The sequence below is a fragment of the Populus euphratica genome, unplaced genomic scaffold (assembly GCF_000495115.2).
Source record: "Populus euphratica unplaced genomic scaffold, PopEup_1.0 scaffold9.1, whole genome shotgun sequence".
In the NCBI taxonomy this organism is placed as follows: Eukaryota; Viridiplantae; Streptophyta; class Magnoliopsida; order Malpighiales; family Salicaceae; genus Populus; species Populus euphratica.
The window spans coordinates 93,759-108,576 of NW_011499857.1; the positions used below are offsets into that span (position 1 = coordinate 93,759).

At 32.3% G+C, this 14,818-nt stretch overlaps 1 protein-coding gene across 2 annotated transcripts; it reads left to right on the top strand.

Moving 5' to 3' along the window:
- The first annotated feature begins 1,901 nt into the window (after positions 1 to 1,901).
- On the top strand, positions 1,902 to 7,476 carry LOC105123527 (uncharacterized). 2 transcript variants are annotated; one of them, XM_011023154.1, is made up of 8 exons: positions 1,902 to 2,129; positions 2,251 to 2,354; positions 2,648 to 2,723; positions 3,200 to 3,271; positions 3,361 to 3,426; positions 3,872 to 4,215; positions 5,231 to 5,354; positions 6,946 to 7,476. In XM_011023154.1, exons 1-8 carry the CDS (start codon positions 2,109 to 2,111, stop codon positions 6,964 to 6,966), a joined length of 828 nt encoding a protein of 275 aa, XP_011021456.1. In that variant the 5' UTR covers positions 1,902 to 2,108; the 3' UTR covers positions 6,967 to 7,476. The 2 variants fall into 2 exon arrangements, with proteins under 2 accessions (XP_011021456.1, XP_011021457.1); XM_011023155.1 differs by having other exon boundaries at positions 1,905 to 2,129; positions 3,875 to 4,215.
- Positions 7,477 to 14,818: the final 7,342 nt, after the last annotated feature.

Here is a 14,818-nt window from a genome sequence, read left to right on the forward strand (position 1 = left end):
AGAAGGAAAAGACCCACAAGAGAAAAAACTTCCAACATTCGGATACCTTTACATTAGAAAAAAGTAAAGTGAGTTAATGAATAAATGAGAAAGATGTGATTCTTATTAAAAATAAATAAATTAATATAAAAAAGGTACTTAATAGAAGAAAGCATAAAAGAAGCACAAAACTAAAAAAGACTTTGCTTATTTACATACTATTAGTTGTAAAATCTAGCTAGAGGCAACTATTCTTGGCAAATGCTTACATGAAATTCTTTGTTGTTTCAAGATGTTTAATATTTTTATTTTCTTTTGTACTTAGTACCACAAACTCATATCTTCTTAAGATGGGTCTAGTCTTGATGTACAACCATTAACATACAGAGTCAATAACTATATTGAAAAATCATGATAAATAATGTTATACATAAAGTACCTCTCTCCAACTAAAAAATCTTGTATAAAATCTTATATTTGAAAACTATAATGTCTATTACTAGTCATCTAACATATTTTACACCATCTAAAGCTTCAAATGCGATGCTCACTTTTTTAAAGAAGGATTGTAATTTTGGTCAAGTTCTTTTATCTCTATATAATGTATCATTTTTTTAAGGAGATCATTGCTTTTTGATTTTTAATTAGACAATACTCTATCTCATGGTTATGAAGATGAAGACCGTTTAAAGCTACTAAGGCTATCGACTTTCTTGGTGATCCTATGTACTAGCATATAAAATATAATGTTGTTAAAAAAGCTTAGAGAGTTCTTAGGTCTCTCTAATTTGCATTACCTAGATTATTTTATAACTAGTCGTTTAACAAACTATAACTTTATTATAATATAGTCACAAATTGGTATGGATAAGTTGAATTCATTTCAAGTTTGTCAATATCACAGGGATAACCCTTTTTAAAGAGCTCTTATTCATTTTATGCCATAAAATAATTTAGATTTAATAAAAGTAGAATGTATAAACAACACCAACTTATAAGCATTATCTTAAGTAGGACATTGGAGGACATATAAGCCATATTATAAAACATATTTTTTGGATTTCATACAAACTTAAATACAAAACTCTATAAAAAAATTGACCTAATTAATGCTTGCATCAATCTTAGATACAAAATCTTTGATCATTTTTTTTTCAATGCTTGTCTCTGTATGTATATAAGCAAAACCCAACATCAATATAAGCTAATAAAAAAACAACCCAAAACCATGTAATGTATTATGGTTTGAATTTAACATGCTTAAAGATTTTGAATTATATTGAAAGAAGTGGAAAAATAAGAAAAAAGACTTTTTAACTTCTTAATCCTCATGCCTACCCTTTTTTTTTTGTTTACATCTTTTACTTCCATAATACTTCATAAGTCGTTTTTTTTTTAATTTTTTTATCAAAAAATAAATAAAAATACATGAAAAAAAAGAGAAATAAATAAAAAAAAATTTAACAACCAACTTTTCTGGAAACAAATCAAACAACTAAAAAATCAGTAAAGGTCTTTGAAAACATGAAGCTAAAAACTAGATGAAGAACTAGAAGAAAATGAGTGGCTTACACCAAGGCCACTATAATTAAGGTTACACGCCTCTACTCTCTTTTCTTCCAGCCTTGCAAAAAAGATAATAAATCATTGATCCCTCTCTCTCTATGTCCTTTTAGGATTTACAAGGCTTTTCATCCCTCTTTATAGCCTCCTCTCTATCTCTTTAGTTGGTAAAAAGAGATTAAAAAAAAGAAGAAATTTGATGACAAAGAACCAAAAGTAAGAAGATGTAAAAACCAAAAACAATATTTCAATTAAAAAAAAACTGCCATCGAAAGGCGAAGCACTGAAAGATAAGACGAAGCATCAATTAAACTGTTCCTCGACTTGAAAAGGGTAATAAAATTGTCAGATAAAGAAAGAAATTAATGAGCAATTTCAGGAGACGTAAATATTAGCACAACGAAAGGCTAATAAATAATAAAACCACCACATCCTCTCTCTGCTCACATTCTTCTTCATTGACTGTAACCTGTCAGTCAGGTGTGTCTTGCTTCTTTATAGTTATTAAAACCCTCCCTCCCTCCATCTCCCTCCCTCTCTGAACTACAAATAAACGGAAGAGAAAGATGCTTGTTTCAGCAATGCAGGTAGGGTAGTTTTGAGTTGAAAGTTTGTTGAATCAGTAAGAAAGAAAAATAACTCTGATCTTGTAACCTTCTATTCTAATTTATTTTATGTATCTTAGATAATGATTTCTTCTTTATGTAGACAAGAACAGTAGAAGTGAGGAATGTATCAGATCTAGCAAGTGAGAGAGAGGTTCAGGAGTTCTTCTCCTTCTCTGGCGAAATCGAACACATTCACATCCAGCGGTACTTTTTTATGTTTTTCTTTTTGTGTTTGGTTGCTGAGAAGACGTTGGAAACTGGAAAGAACATGCAAAACTGCATCTTGGGTCTTGAACTCCTAGTGTTTCTTGAGTGGTTCTTTATCTTTGTTTTCTTTGGACTTTCTTTCCTTCTTCTTTTTCTTTAAAGAAGAAAAAAGTGGAATTATTATGCTAAACTAGTTTCAGGGTTTTGTAGTTGAGATACAAAAAGATTGGAGCTTGAGTTAGTTGTCTGTTATGTTTGCTGAATTGAAGTTGTGGTTTTGTTGGGTGCAGTGAAAATAGGCAATCAAAAACTGCGTTTGTTACATTCAAAGATCCTAAAGCACTTGAAATTGCGTTGTTGTTATCGGTGGGTTCACTACTTTCCATTTACTTGTATATCCGAGTTGTTTTCTATTGGGAAATCAGATGAGTTATGTGATGCACTTTAATCCCTGTAATTTGAATTTGAAGAACTGGTTTCTTTGTTTCTTTTTCTCTAAACTTTAAGCAATGGAATGCTTTTCTTTAACTCTTTCCCATTCTGATGTCAATGTACATTTTTTTTCTCAATATAGTATTAAATATGGAAAGCATATTGATTCTCGTTTTGATTTTTCCTTGACGAAGACTTTTGCTTTGAAAAGTAGAGGGTGCCAGTCTGTCTTATGTTGTCATCTCTGTTTTAATAAAAGAAGGATAAGCCCTTAGAAAGGAAAGGGGCTCCAATGAGCATTAACAAACAGAGAAAAGCAGAGGGTGCTGGTTAATCTGCTGATTGATCATATGAGTAGTCACGATGATAGTGAAGCTGTAGAGAGTAAGAGTTATGTGTTTGTGATGCAGGGAGCAACTATAGTAGACCGGATAGTGAGTATAACCCCTGCTGAAAATTATGTACTGAATCGTGAGCTACAGGTTTTTCCACTATCCCATAACTCAAATCTCTTGTCAACTGATTTTGCTAAATATTTCCGTTCTTGATTGCAAATGTGCAATTCATGCAGGAAGTAAGGAACGTGGAAAATGCTGTCTCTGTAGTTCCTTCGGAAAATTTCCCCTCAAATGTTGAGGTAGTCAAAATCATCAGCAATAATCTTACTTGACATATTTTTAGACATATCCATCTATTTATGGTGGATGTGAGAGACTTTTCATGAATATAATTCCTTTTGCTGCTATGGAACAATCATATTTAGATTGGTGTTGTCTTTTATTTGCAAATGGATTTGATTAAATACTGAAGATACCTAGTTGCTTCTTGCTTATCTTTATGATTGAGCAAGTTGAATCTTGACCGTCAATATTCTTACCTCTTTTGTCTTTAGTAGCCAGGAGCCATTTTACTTGCGCTTTAGGGTGATAGGTGGTTTGCGACCTGTGTCTTTGTCTCACCATGGGCCTGTTTGGTTATAAACAATGATGGTGTTTAGATACCCTTGGTTCTTGTTTAGTGATTTAGGCCTTAAAAATTTGGCTTTCAACTTTATTATCTTAAGGCTGTCCTGTCTCTCTTAGCAGGGGAAAACTAGCCCTTCAGGCAGTGGAAGAGTCTATGTCAGCAGAGCACAAGAAGTAGTCACAAGTGTGCTAGCAAAAGGTTCGGCTATTGGCCAAGATGCAATGAATAAGGCCAAGGCATTTGATGAGAAACATCAATTGAGTGCGAGTGCATCCGAGAAGGTAACTTCTTTTGACCGGAGAGTTGGGCTAACAGAGAAATTGACGATTGGAATTTCGGTAGTTAATGAGAAAGTGAAGTCTGTTGACCAAAGGCTTCATGTGTCGGATAAAACAATGGCAGCGATATTTGCAGCAGAAAGGAAGCTAAATAACACAGGATCAGCTGTAAAATCGAGCAGGTAGACTCTCTTCCTTGAGATTATATTCTCTACTTCTCATTTGTTGACACTAGCATTTTGTTTGAATGGATTGTTTGATGTCTTTCTTTCTGATTTTTCCACCCTCATGGCATGCTTCCCTTGCTCGTTTCTTCTTGTTTCAAAACAATGGATATTAGAAGAAACATGCTTCAACAATTCTGATTTTGCTGTTTCTAAAGTTGACTGCATCATGGAAGATGTGGTGGAAAGTTTAGAAATAGTGATTTTATCTTTGGTGGCATGACTTATAAAACGAATTTTGATGTCTTTTATATTTTATTTTTTTATATCACACAATGCATAATTCTGTGATTTTGAAGTTCTTTTTTTTTTTTTAGAATAAACTGCTTTCTACTAAGTTAGAGCCTTTTTGTGAGTCTTGTTATGCTAGCCTTAGTAATAATCCCAATCACTTGCTAACTTGCTTTAAGGAGTTTCTCTGGTGATTCAGAATACTTAGGGTAGTAAACTGGCAACTGCTATAGATATTTTTGTCATGCCTGTGCAAGCCAGTGATCTTTTTTTGGTTTCAATGATTGTTCCTTTACTTTCCCATTTCAATAGTATATGCTATCACGTATCATCTCTAGGAATTTTATTTTGAGGATGCATCTTGTATATTTATTGCACACATTTAAATCTGGTCAAATGCCCTTTTCTTGTTCTATTGAATCCTTGATGAGATCTATCTCTAGGTAGAAACTAACCCTATCAGAAAAATACACAAAATTTTCGTGATTTTTTTGAAATTGGTCAGATGACTTGAAAAGTGATCTATCTACATTCTACCTACCCTGTATCATCAATATCAGCTTTTCTTTCTCCTCTAAACAAGCTTTGGCTTATCAATTAGTATTATTTGATGTTCATTTATTTTCACTACAATTTTATCCTTGACATTTGATTTTGGTTTTAATAATGTAATTGAAGAAGTGAATCAACACAGGGAAAGAAAAAAATTGAAACATTAGAGTTCTGTTTTGATTCGGGACAGGTATGTGAGTGCTGGAACAACCTGGCTAAATGGTGCCTTTAGTAAGGTGGCGAGGGCTGGGCAGGTCGCTGGTACAAAAACAAGAGAAAAGTTCAATTTGGCTGTTTTGAATTTGACTGCTAAGGTAGGTTCTACTCGCGGAGCTAGCATATTAGATGGACTTTGAAAATAATTTGTTCTATATATATTTATTCATAGATAATGATCATAACATATAATATCTTCATAGTTCAATGTCACTAAAAATTTAGAAACTGCATAGTGTTCATGCTGATGTCAAAAGGCCATGAAGCCATTCATGTGCTTAGGGTGACACTAATTTTCAAAAAGCTTTATTGTTAGTTGTAGTCTGGCATTGTCAAGGATAAGTTAACCGTCAAATTGAAGCATTGGGAGAGAGGAGAGGAGGTGGCCAGCTAAATCCCAAAATTAAGAACCACCAATATAACAGCGAGAAAATGACACCCAAATGCATCATAGAGGAGGACAATAGATGCATTTTTAGTGCATTTGGGAATTTCATGGAGGCAGGGGAATCAAGGGAAGGGAAGTCTCTATCCCTGGTTGGATTCATAATTGGAAAATGGAAGTTGACGTATTTTCTTTGTTTGGGTAGGAAATGAGAGGGAGAGAAAATTGTTATATGGTGGTATATTCTCAGCACATGTTCTCGGAGTGGATTTTTCTGGATAAGTAATAAGGTTATAATGGGAAGTTTGGGTTCGGAGTTGTAAAGTTAGGGGGTTGACCTTTAGTATCACAACTACCTAAAAGAATTTTAGCCCATAACAGTGCTGAATGGAGAAAGGAAACCTCTGTACCCATCCCTCAACTAGTTTTTGATTGAGGCTTAAGATGAGGAGAGTGAATTTGTTAATTTTCTTTTATATCAAATCTATTTGGTTAGTCTTGTTTATGGAAATACATTCAACCATCTCTTGAATTATAGTTTATTTGGATAGAGATCTCTTATTATATTTGGGTTTAGATTGAGACGCCCTCTACCATGTGAAACTATTGGTAAATCTTTCTGGTATCTTTCATCTACTTTCTCCATTAAAATTCATCAGTAGTGTTTAACAACACCAAACACGTAATTAAAATTACTACTAACCACTTCTCAAGCGACCCACCATATATATATATATATGTATGTATGTATGTATCAGTAAAATGAGCAAATTAGAGAAAAGGAAGTAGAACAAAAAGAATATGATGAAGACAAAAAAAAGAGCGATTGATGTTAAGAGTTTGAAAATAATAAGAGGGAGTGTTAAGGTTTTCTATTAAAATCTCAAGCAAAGGAGGGATTTTGATTGAAGACCAAAAAAGAAAAGAAAAAGGTCTGCAAAATTAAGAAACCTTAATAGATTACATTGGGCATTCCATGTCCCCTTTCTCTTCACTTGAAGTGTTCTGTCTACAGGTCACTTCCTTCTATTCTTTAGGAGAAAATTGTCTTCTTATAATTAGGAAAAATGGAGGGAAAGTTGTATTGTTGGGGTGGGAATTAGTGGAGAAGTAAATCAGCACATAAAGGCACGTTTTTATCTGAGAGAAAGTGGATGGAAGCTGATAGGAAGGGTCTATTAATAGTTTCCGATAGTTAAGAGGGTGTCAATACAAAGTCAAAAAAATAACAGGCAACGACATATAATTACTTGCTTGGTGTTCTTTTTCTTGAAGGGTAAATATCCTTATTTTGTGAATTGCAGGAATCTCCAATTGCTGTATGAGCCAGAAATTCAGTGTCAGCTGAAATTGCTTCATCAAACGTTTTGTTGCATGCATTTAACTTCTATGTTGCTCCAATCACCAAATTTGGAGAAAAGGATATATAGAATTTGGAGTTTCTGGTTCGGTATGAAGGATGAGAGCAATTTGTGCAGCGTCCCCTTAGTGCATTCGGCTATGGTTTGGTTCATGTGTGGTAATTCAATTCAATACTTATATATCTTTCAATATTCTTTGGTTCCAAGGGTATTCTATGCCTATGGCTTCCTTGTAATTTTGCATTGTTTGTTTCCAAGTCACAACGAAAATTCACCGAGAGAGAATTCTTTCTTCCTGTTACCAATTACGGCTTTATTATCTTCATTGTCTTTCACCAAATCTATTTATTTGAACCATCCTAAAGTTTTGAAATGGAATTCTGTGGTAGGATAAATTTGATAGGCAAGCTGGGATTTGTTTCCCAGTGTTTGTAATAATAGAAGTATGTGTGAGACATAATGAGCAGGGTGAAATTTTTGTGTCGCATTTATTGGTTATGGCCTGTGGTGCTTCTGTCAATTCTGAGCAAAAGACCCAGCTTCCTCTTTTTTAAAATTCCAACTTCCTTGACTGTGCTTGACAGTATCCTCCTCTGCTTGCTCCTTTGCCAGTCACATGAAAAAGAAGAAAATTGCTGTGGCATTTCTTTCATGTGGACGAAAAGATCAAATCCATCCAATAGATAAGAATACATGTTTCTGTCGAAGTTATTGTTCTGATCAAGTTCAGTCCAGCCAGGTAAATGCTTGATTCTTGTTCATCGACAACTCTGCTGATATCACAACCTTGTATGTATAAGAATTCGTACATGCATGCCAAAAACTCAAGCCAAAGAAGAAAAAGAAAGAAAATCTTAATTCTTTTTTTTTTGATTTACATGGAGTGTCCGGGCCAGCTTGCGCGCACCACGACTAATCCTCACGGCCTACTGAATACCCTGCAAACCCAGTAGGCATGTAAGGCATCGCGGGGGTGACAGGTGTGCACGTCAAGACTTGAATTCAGGTGCAGTGGAAGGAGATAAGCTCCTTCCACCACTAGGTCAAGCCTTGCTTTACAAGAAAATCTTAATTCTTAATTCACAAGGACATTGATGGCAGGAGATCTCAGAGCTGTTTTTGCATGTCAGTTTATGAAAAAGACCAAAACAGAGCATTGGCTTTCACGCCCGCCCAGCAACTATAAATTTCACGGGGAAAGACTCATTTAGGATGCGCGTGCGCGCAATTGATGCTAAGCGCTTCATTGGGTGACAGTTGTATGTACTTTGTCAGCCTTTGGCGATGGCTGTGAAGATCATATGATGCCCTCGTGCCCATTTCAAAATCCCTGTCACAGCTGTTATCTGTAGTAGTTGAAAGTTAGCATGGGAGGGATTAAAAAAGGTTGAAATACGTTGGAAGAGTTGGTTTTCGAGCTTATTGTGTGTTGAGCTTTGGGGTAATCTCTGGGATAACTCTGGTGACCCTTCTGTTCTTGAGATATCCCAAAACTTATTTGGCACACCTTCTTTAATCATGGATCTCACCATTCCCATCACTATTCTGTTCTTTCTCTCAGCATGTACGTAGTTGTTAGTTGACGATGTACTCTTTTTTCTTCATAAAATTTGATGCATTGGGAAGAAGCGTACTATGTGTTGCTGCTGCGGAGAGCCTGAATCTGAAAATCACTGGGTTTCCACCTATCTTTAAAACTTCTAAAATGCCCGGAATTCCTCGGATCTTTCTTTCGAAAAACAGACCCAAGTCATTCTTGAGTAATCATCAATAAGCAAGATGAAATATCTGATGTTGTCCATTAATGATGGGGTTTTCATTAGACCACAAGCATCAGTGTGTACAAGTTGGAATTTCCACGAGGCACGCCATGCCTGATCATATGTGGGAAACGGTTGTTGGTGTATCTTCTTGAGTTGGCATCCAAATACCTTTAGATGTCTGAGTGAAGGTATGTGTGCTGACCATGCTTCAAGTGGGGTAATCTCTGGTATAACTTTGGTGACGCTTCTGTTCTTGAGATAGACAATGATATAAACCTTGAAATTCATCTCGTAACGTGCCCCACACTTGCTTTGTCGATGAAGAATTCATGATTCTTAGGAAGATTGTGTCTGAGACACCCTGAAGAATTTTGGAAAGTGCATCAGCATCTTTTCTCTGCCAAACTTGCATCACACATGTTTTGGAACCCAATGAGATTTTCAGTTGTGTGGAGGTAGTGGTTGTGCCTTCTACCGTTCTACGGTCTATTTTTTTTCTATTGATGGATCTGCGGCTTTTGGAACGCCTTTTTCCACTACTTTCAACAACTCATAAGCTGGAATGATAGATTTGATTTTAATACGCTAAAAATCATAGCTGTCTCCATTGAAAATATGAACAAGTTGGTGGTGATTTGAGTTGAAGGTCAATTGCCATGGCGATGAGTGTAGAATTTGAAGAAGGTGTGCGGGAGTAGAGTTACCAGCTTGTGCTACAGCAGTGCCAGAATTGTCTTGCCTTGATGGACTCGAGCTCTAGAGTTCTAGAAACCTTGAGGTTTATGGAACTAAAATTAATGATTTTTAGAGAAATAACCATAAAATTAATAACTATATTAGCAAGACTTTTTAATTGACAAAAGAGCTAATCCAAGGGCAGTGGCGGAGCCATAACTTTTTAGATGACAACGTGAATTACTAATAAATACTATATAATTTTTTAATATAATTTTTCATTAAACTTGATTAAGTTACATGATCTGAAGTCTTGAATAATTTTTCATTCTTAAAATATTTATGTTAGAAATACTTTTTAATGACATATTAATTTAATTAATGAACCTGCTGATTTTTTATTATTAATATTTATATAATAATTAACACAACTATACAATAATTTGTTTTTAAACAAAAATTAGTTGAGTTACGAAATAATTATAAATCTTTCATATAAAATTCATAGCAAAATGCATATTAATTTATTAAACTCATTTCAATTCATATCTAAGTATGTTGATTAAATTATTAGACATTTAAATTATTTCTAGACATATACAAAAAAGTTGTATAAATTCACTAAGTCAAACATGTGAAACAAGTTTTAATATCATATTCTAGTTTTAAATAAAAAAATACTGAGAGAGAAAAAATATAGCTTATTAGATTTCAACTCATGCCCTCTTCTAACTCCAAGTATCTTATTAACAATTAATTACAAATAAATCTCTAATATAAAATGATAATCAATGTACGTACATTATAAATTAAGATATCTTAATTAAATAATTAATCCATAATTATAGTAAATTAAGAAATCTCAGTTAAATAATATAAATAATATACTCTGTCATTATAAAAAATATTAAGAATAGTAGTTTTGCATGAATATTAATTTATTTAATTATAAAAAAAAAATAAACATTTAATTGATTAAATTAATAAATTTAAACTTTCATTTTGAATATATTTGAACATATTTATATCAGAACTTTTAAATTATTATAAATTTTAATATTTTTAATAAATAATTATAAAATAATAAAACTAAAATTAAACAATAAAATAAATAAATAAATAAAATAATTTTTTTATAAAACATAAAGAAAAAGAAATTACTTGCTTAAAGAAAAATTTGCATAAAAGAAAGAGATAGACAACAACGGCTTAAAAAAAAAAAAAAAAAAGCTCTCCGTTAGTTAATGAAAGAAAAAGGAAAACAAGGGAAAATTTTGGGTAAATAAACTGGACATTTATTTTATATATTATATTAAAATATAAGTCAATAATAACTTTCCACTTTCCTTTCCTTGTATCAAACTCTCTTCAAACTATTATATTAATATTATAATAAAAAAAAATTAAAAACAAATTAAGGGGGCAGCACGTGGCTCCACCACTGTCCAAGAGAAATCACATAAACCACAACGAAACTCTTCGAGAGCTTTTTGCAAGAGGAATTCCCGAGAGCATTGCATTTTTGGGCACAATAAGATCCGTTTGTTTTTGGATTTTGAAAAAAAATTAAAATATTTTTTACTTTAAGATATTTTTTATTTTTTAAAATTATTTAAATTATTGATATTAAAAAAATATATTTTTTAAAATAAAAAATATTTTAAAAAATATTAATTATTATTATACTTCCAAACACCATCAAATACATAAATATAATCCCGTATGATGCTTTATTGGAAATCAGCTTCAAGTTTATTTATGTTACATTGATGAATAGGAGAAGGTTTGTGATGGTGGAGAAGGTTTGTGATGGTGCCAAAATGAAAAAGATGGAGTGCAGTAATAATTGTTTTTTAAAAATATTTTTTATTTAAAAATATATTAAAATAATTTTTGATATAAATAGATTAAAATTATATAAAAATATTAAAAAATATTAATTTAAAATTAAAAAATTAAAAATATTTTTAAAATATAAAAACCGTAATTTCTCAAATGCTCGTGGCTAATGAAGGACAATGAAACCAAGCATACTGTTTCTGGACCCACAATAGGAAGGAATCATGCATGTCCCCGAGAGGAAAGAAAGTGGCGGGACCCCACGTTGGCTGAAAAGGGAAGACATGATCAGTCATGAAATCATGTGGACAATAATGGAACTTGCCCTCCTTTGCTTTTCTGAGTTGAAAGAATACGAGGTATTTTGAAGCTCGAAGGATGTTGTTTTTTTTTAAAAAAATATTAAAATAATTTTAATTATTTTAATATTAATATATTAAACATATTAAAAAAATAATTTAAAATAAAAAAGTAAAAAAATTATTTTTTAAATATAAAAACAAAAAAAATTAAAAAAGAATATCTAAAATATAGTGGACCCTTAAGTGTAGAAGAAGATCTAAGATATAATTGCACGAACGATTTATGGGAGGTTTTTTGGAGGGAGAAATTTCAATAATTTCTTGATTACTCACTTTCAACCTTTTCTTTCTTTCTTTCTTTTTTCTTTTTTCTTTTTTTTTTCAATTGCGTTGTTATTTTGTTAGTTGGGTGATAAATTAACTCGCTTTTAAAAAAAAAAATTAATTACATTAAATATTTTATAGTTTTTTTTTTTTGGTTTGTTTATGTTCTTTCATATATTAAACATTATATCTTGAAATTGATAAAGTTAATATATAACACGTTACATCACTATGCTAACAAGCCACAAAAACTTAATAAAAAAATATTAAATTATTTATAATATTGCAATTATATTTTATTTAATAACTAAATAATTTTTATATGAAATATAATAATTTTATCATTAAATTAAAAAAAAAACCCTAGCAAAAAACCCTAACCACCGTGGCTAACTTCTTCTGTTTATTATCAATCTCTATCAAGGCTACAAGCCATTATATTCCAATGATCTTATATGAACGGAGGAGTTGAAACAGACTGTGCTGAATAAAAAGCAATGTTCAAAGCAATGTTCAAAATTATTCAACTCTCAAAATGTCACAGGAACAAGAAAACCCATGAGACATTTTCATCTTTACTCTGTTTCAGTAGTTAAAACATCAGAGTATATAATTAATCTGACGGGGGAGAAATTAAGGGTGGAGAATCAACTCGAAACTTGAATAGAAAAATAGTAAAAAAAGCAATATGAAGGAGCTTAGTAAAGATATCTACAAGTTAATCATGAAAAGAGATATAATGAATTTGAATCTATTTTTTTTATAATTTGATCTTGTAGAAAATAATAATCAACTTTAACATGTTGAGTATGAGTATGAAAGATAGAATTTGCAGATAAATAAGGAGCACCAAGATTATCACACTAAATAGTAAAAGCAAAGACATACAAAATTAACAGATCTGTTAATAAATATTAAAGCCAAATAACTTCATCAGTGTAAAGTTAAGATATTGAAGAATACTTATGATTTGAAGAAACCGTGTAGGGTTAGAAAACAAGGCATTTGGTAATATGATAACTTTCAAGGTAGAGATTGAAGTATCAACAAGTTTGCATAAAGTTATATAAGGTCGAGTAAGGATGTCAATAATATATTTATGCTGTCGTAGCATCAAATCCAAACCGATGGACTAAACTTCAATACCTATAAAATAGTGAACTACACCTAAGTCACGAAGCATGAACTTTAAGCTCAGTAACTGTAATAGCTGGTGAAGCATAATAGAGTTGTTGCTCGTAAATAGGATATCATCAACATAAACTAGAAGATAAAAGATATTAGTACCAACAGACATGATAAATAAAGAGGTGTCAATCTTGAAGGCGAGAAAGCCAATAGAGAGAGAGAAAAAATTACTTAGATGAGTGTACTATACTCGTGGTGCCGGTTTTTGAACCATATAAAGACTTCTATCATTAGCACATATGAGATGGAATAGCACAGTCAATGAAATCTGAAGGTTGTTTCATGTAAACCTCTTCGACAAGAATGCCATTCAAGAAAGTATTATGAGTATTAAGTTGATGGATCTTTCAATTACATGAAACCATAATAAAAAAAGACTAATCAGATGGTTGTTTGCATAATAACTAGGTTAAACATTTTAGACTAATCAATGTCTTCTTGCTAAGTAAAACTTCTAGCAACCAGACACACCTTATGTCGCTCAATGATGTCGTCAACACGATGCTTTATTCTGTACACCCAACGATTGCCAACAACATTCATCGAAGGATGAAAAGGAACCAAAGACCAGGTGTGGTTAGAGCAAAAGGCCTAAATTTAATCGCGAATAGCATCATGCCATGCCTTATACCTATCAACATCAAAGAATGCAATGTGTTCAGAGGTAGGCGAGGACATTACCTAAAAGGTAAGAGTGACAACGGTGGTAGAAACAATTAGATTTGCTTTCTTTAGCTTTCATGGACGAATGACCATAGGGTATTTGCTGACTATGGGTGGTGAAGCAGAGAGAGAGGAGGGAAAAATGTTATCCTTCTGCAATAGATAAGAAGAGAAATCAACAACCAGAATTAGCCTAGCCGGACAACTAGAGGCAGAGTATGTAGCAGTCAGAAGACTTGTAGTAGAAGCAGAGTCGAAATTAAATGAGTCATTAGCAAAGAATGGTAAAGTAGGAGGAGGATAGCTAGGAGACCCAACAACAACAGAGCTAACTCGTTATAAATTAGACAGAGTCAAACTTCTTTCTGTACTTGCAGTAGGATAGTTATATAAACATATATATGATGATGGAAAAGGTAAATTGTGCGGCTACTACGGGTGAGTAGAAGCAGGATGATAAGAAACAGAGGCATATAAATGGTGTATGGAGTCCACAATGGTGTGAAACAATGGTGAGTTTAACAGATTAGGTAGAAGGGCATGGACGGGTTGGTTTAAGGAAGGAGATTGATTAGTACTTAAAAGTGTATTTTTATCAAAATTTTATATCATCATTTTGCACTTAAAGTATCAATAATTCCTTAACTAAAGTATATTTTTTAACAACATATCTAATAATATAAGATACCTTTAATTTATGATAAATATTTATTTTAAATGCAGGCCTATCACATAAATAAAATGATTGATTAATAAGTTTAAGAACTGAAATTGAAAGGACAAAGAGTTGGCCAAACTTAGAAAAAAGATGCTGGTGTAGTCCAAATCGGAACACTATTTGGTAATTAGGTCATATCTAGAGTTGTAGATCTCGTATTTAGGTCTAATTTATATGGATGAAAGGTAAGATATATGCCTACTAATGAAAGCCCAATAGTTAAAAAGGCTATTTTCAAGTCCAAATTATAACAATAATGAAGAAATTTGAATTTGTCCTACAGCCCAAACACTGTTCAGTGTTTGGCCTATATCTAGAGTTCTAGAAGTCCAAATGACCTCAAT

What these genes read in the sequence shown, in the direction of transcription:
- LOC105123527 (XM_011023154.1), top strand. Translation starts at nt 2,109, where the DNA reads ATGCTTGTTTCAGCAATGCAG. An exon ending in TGCTTGTTTCAGCAATGCAG is followed by an intron (nt 2,130 to 2,250) that starts GTAGGGTAGTTT and finishes TTCTTTATGTAG; the next exon opens with ACAAGAACAGTAGAAGTGAG. An exon ending in ATTTCCCCTCAAATGTTGAG is followed by an intron (nt 3,427 to 3,871) that starts GTAGTCAAAATC and finishes TGTCTCTCTTAG; the next exon opens with CAGGGGAAAACTAGCCCTTC.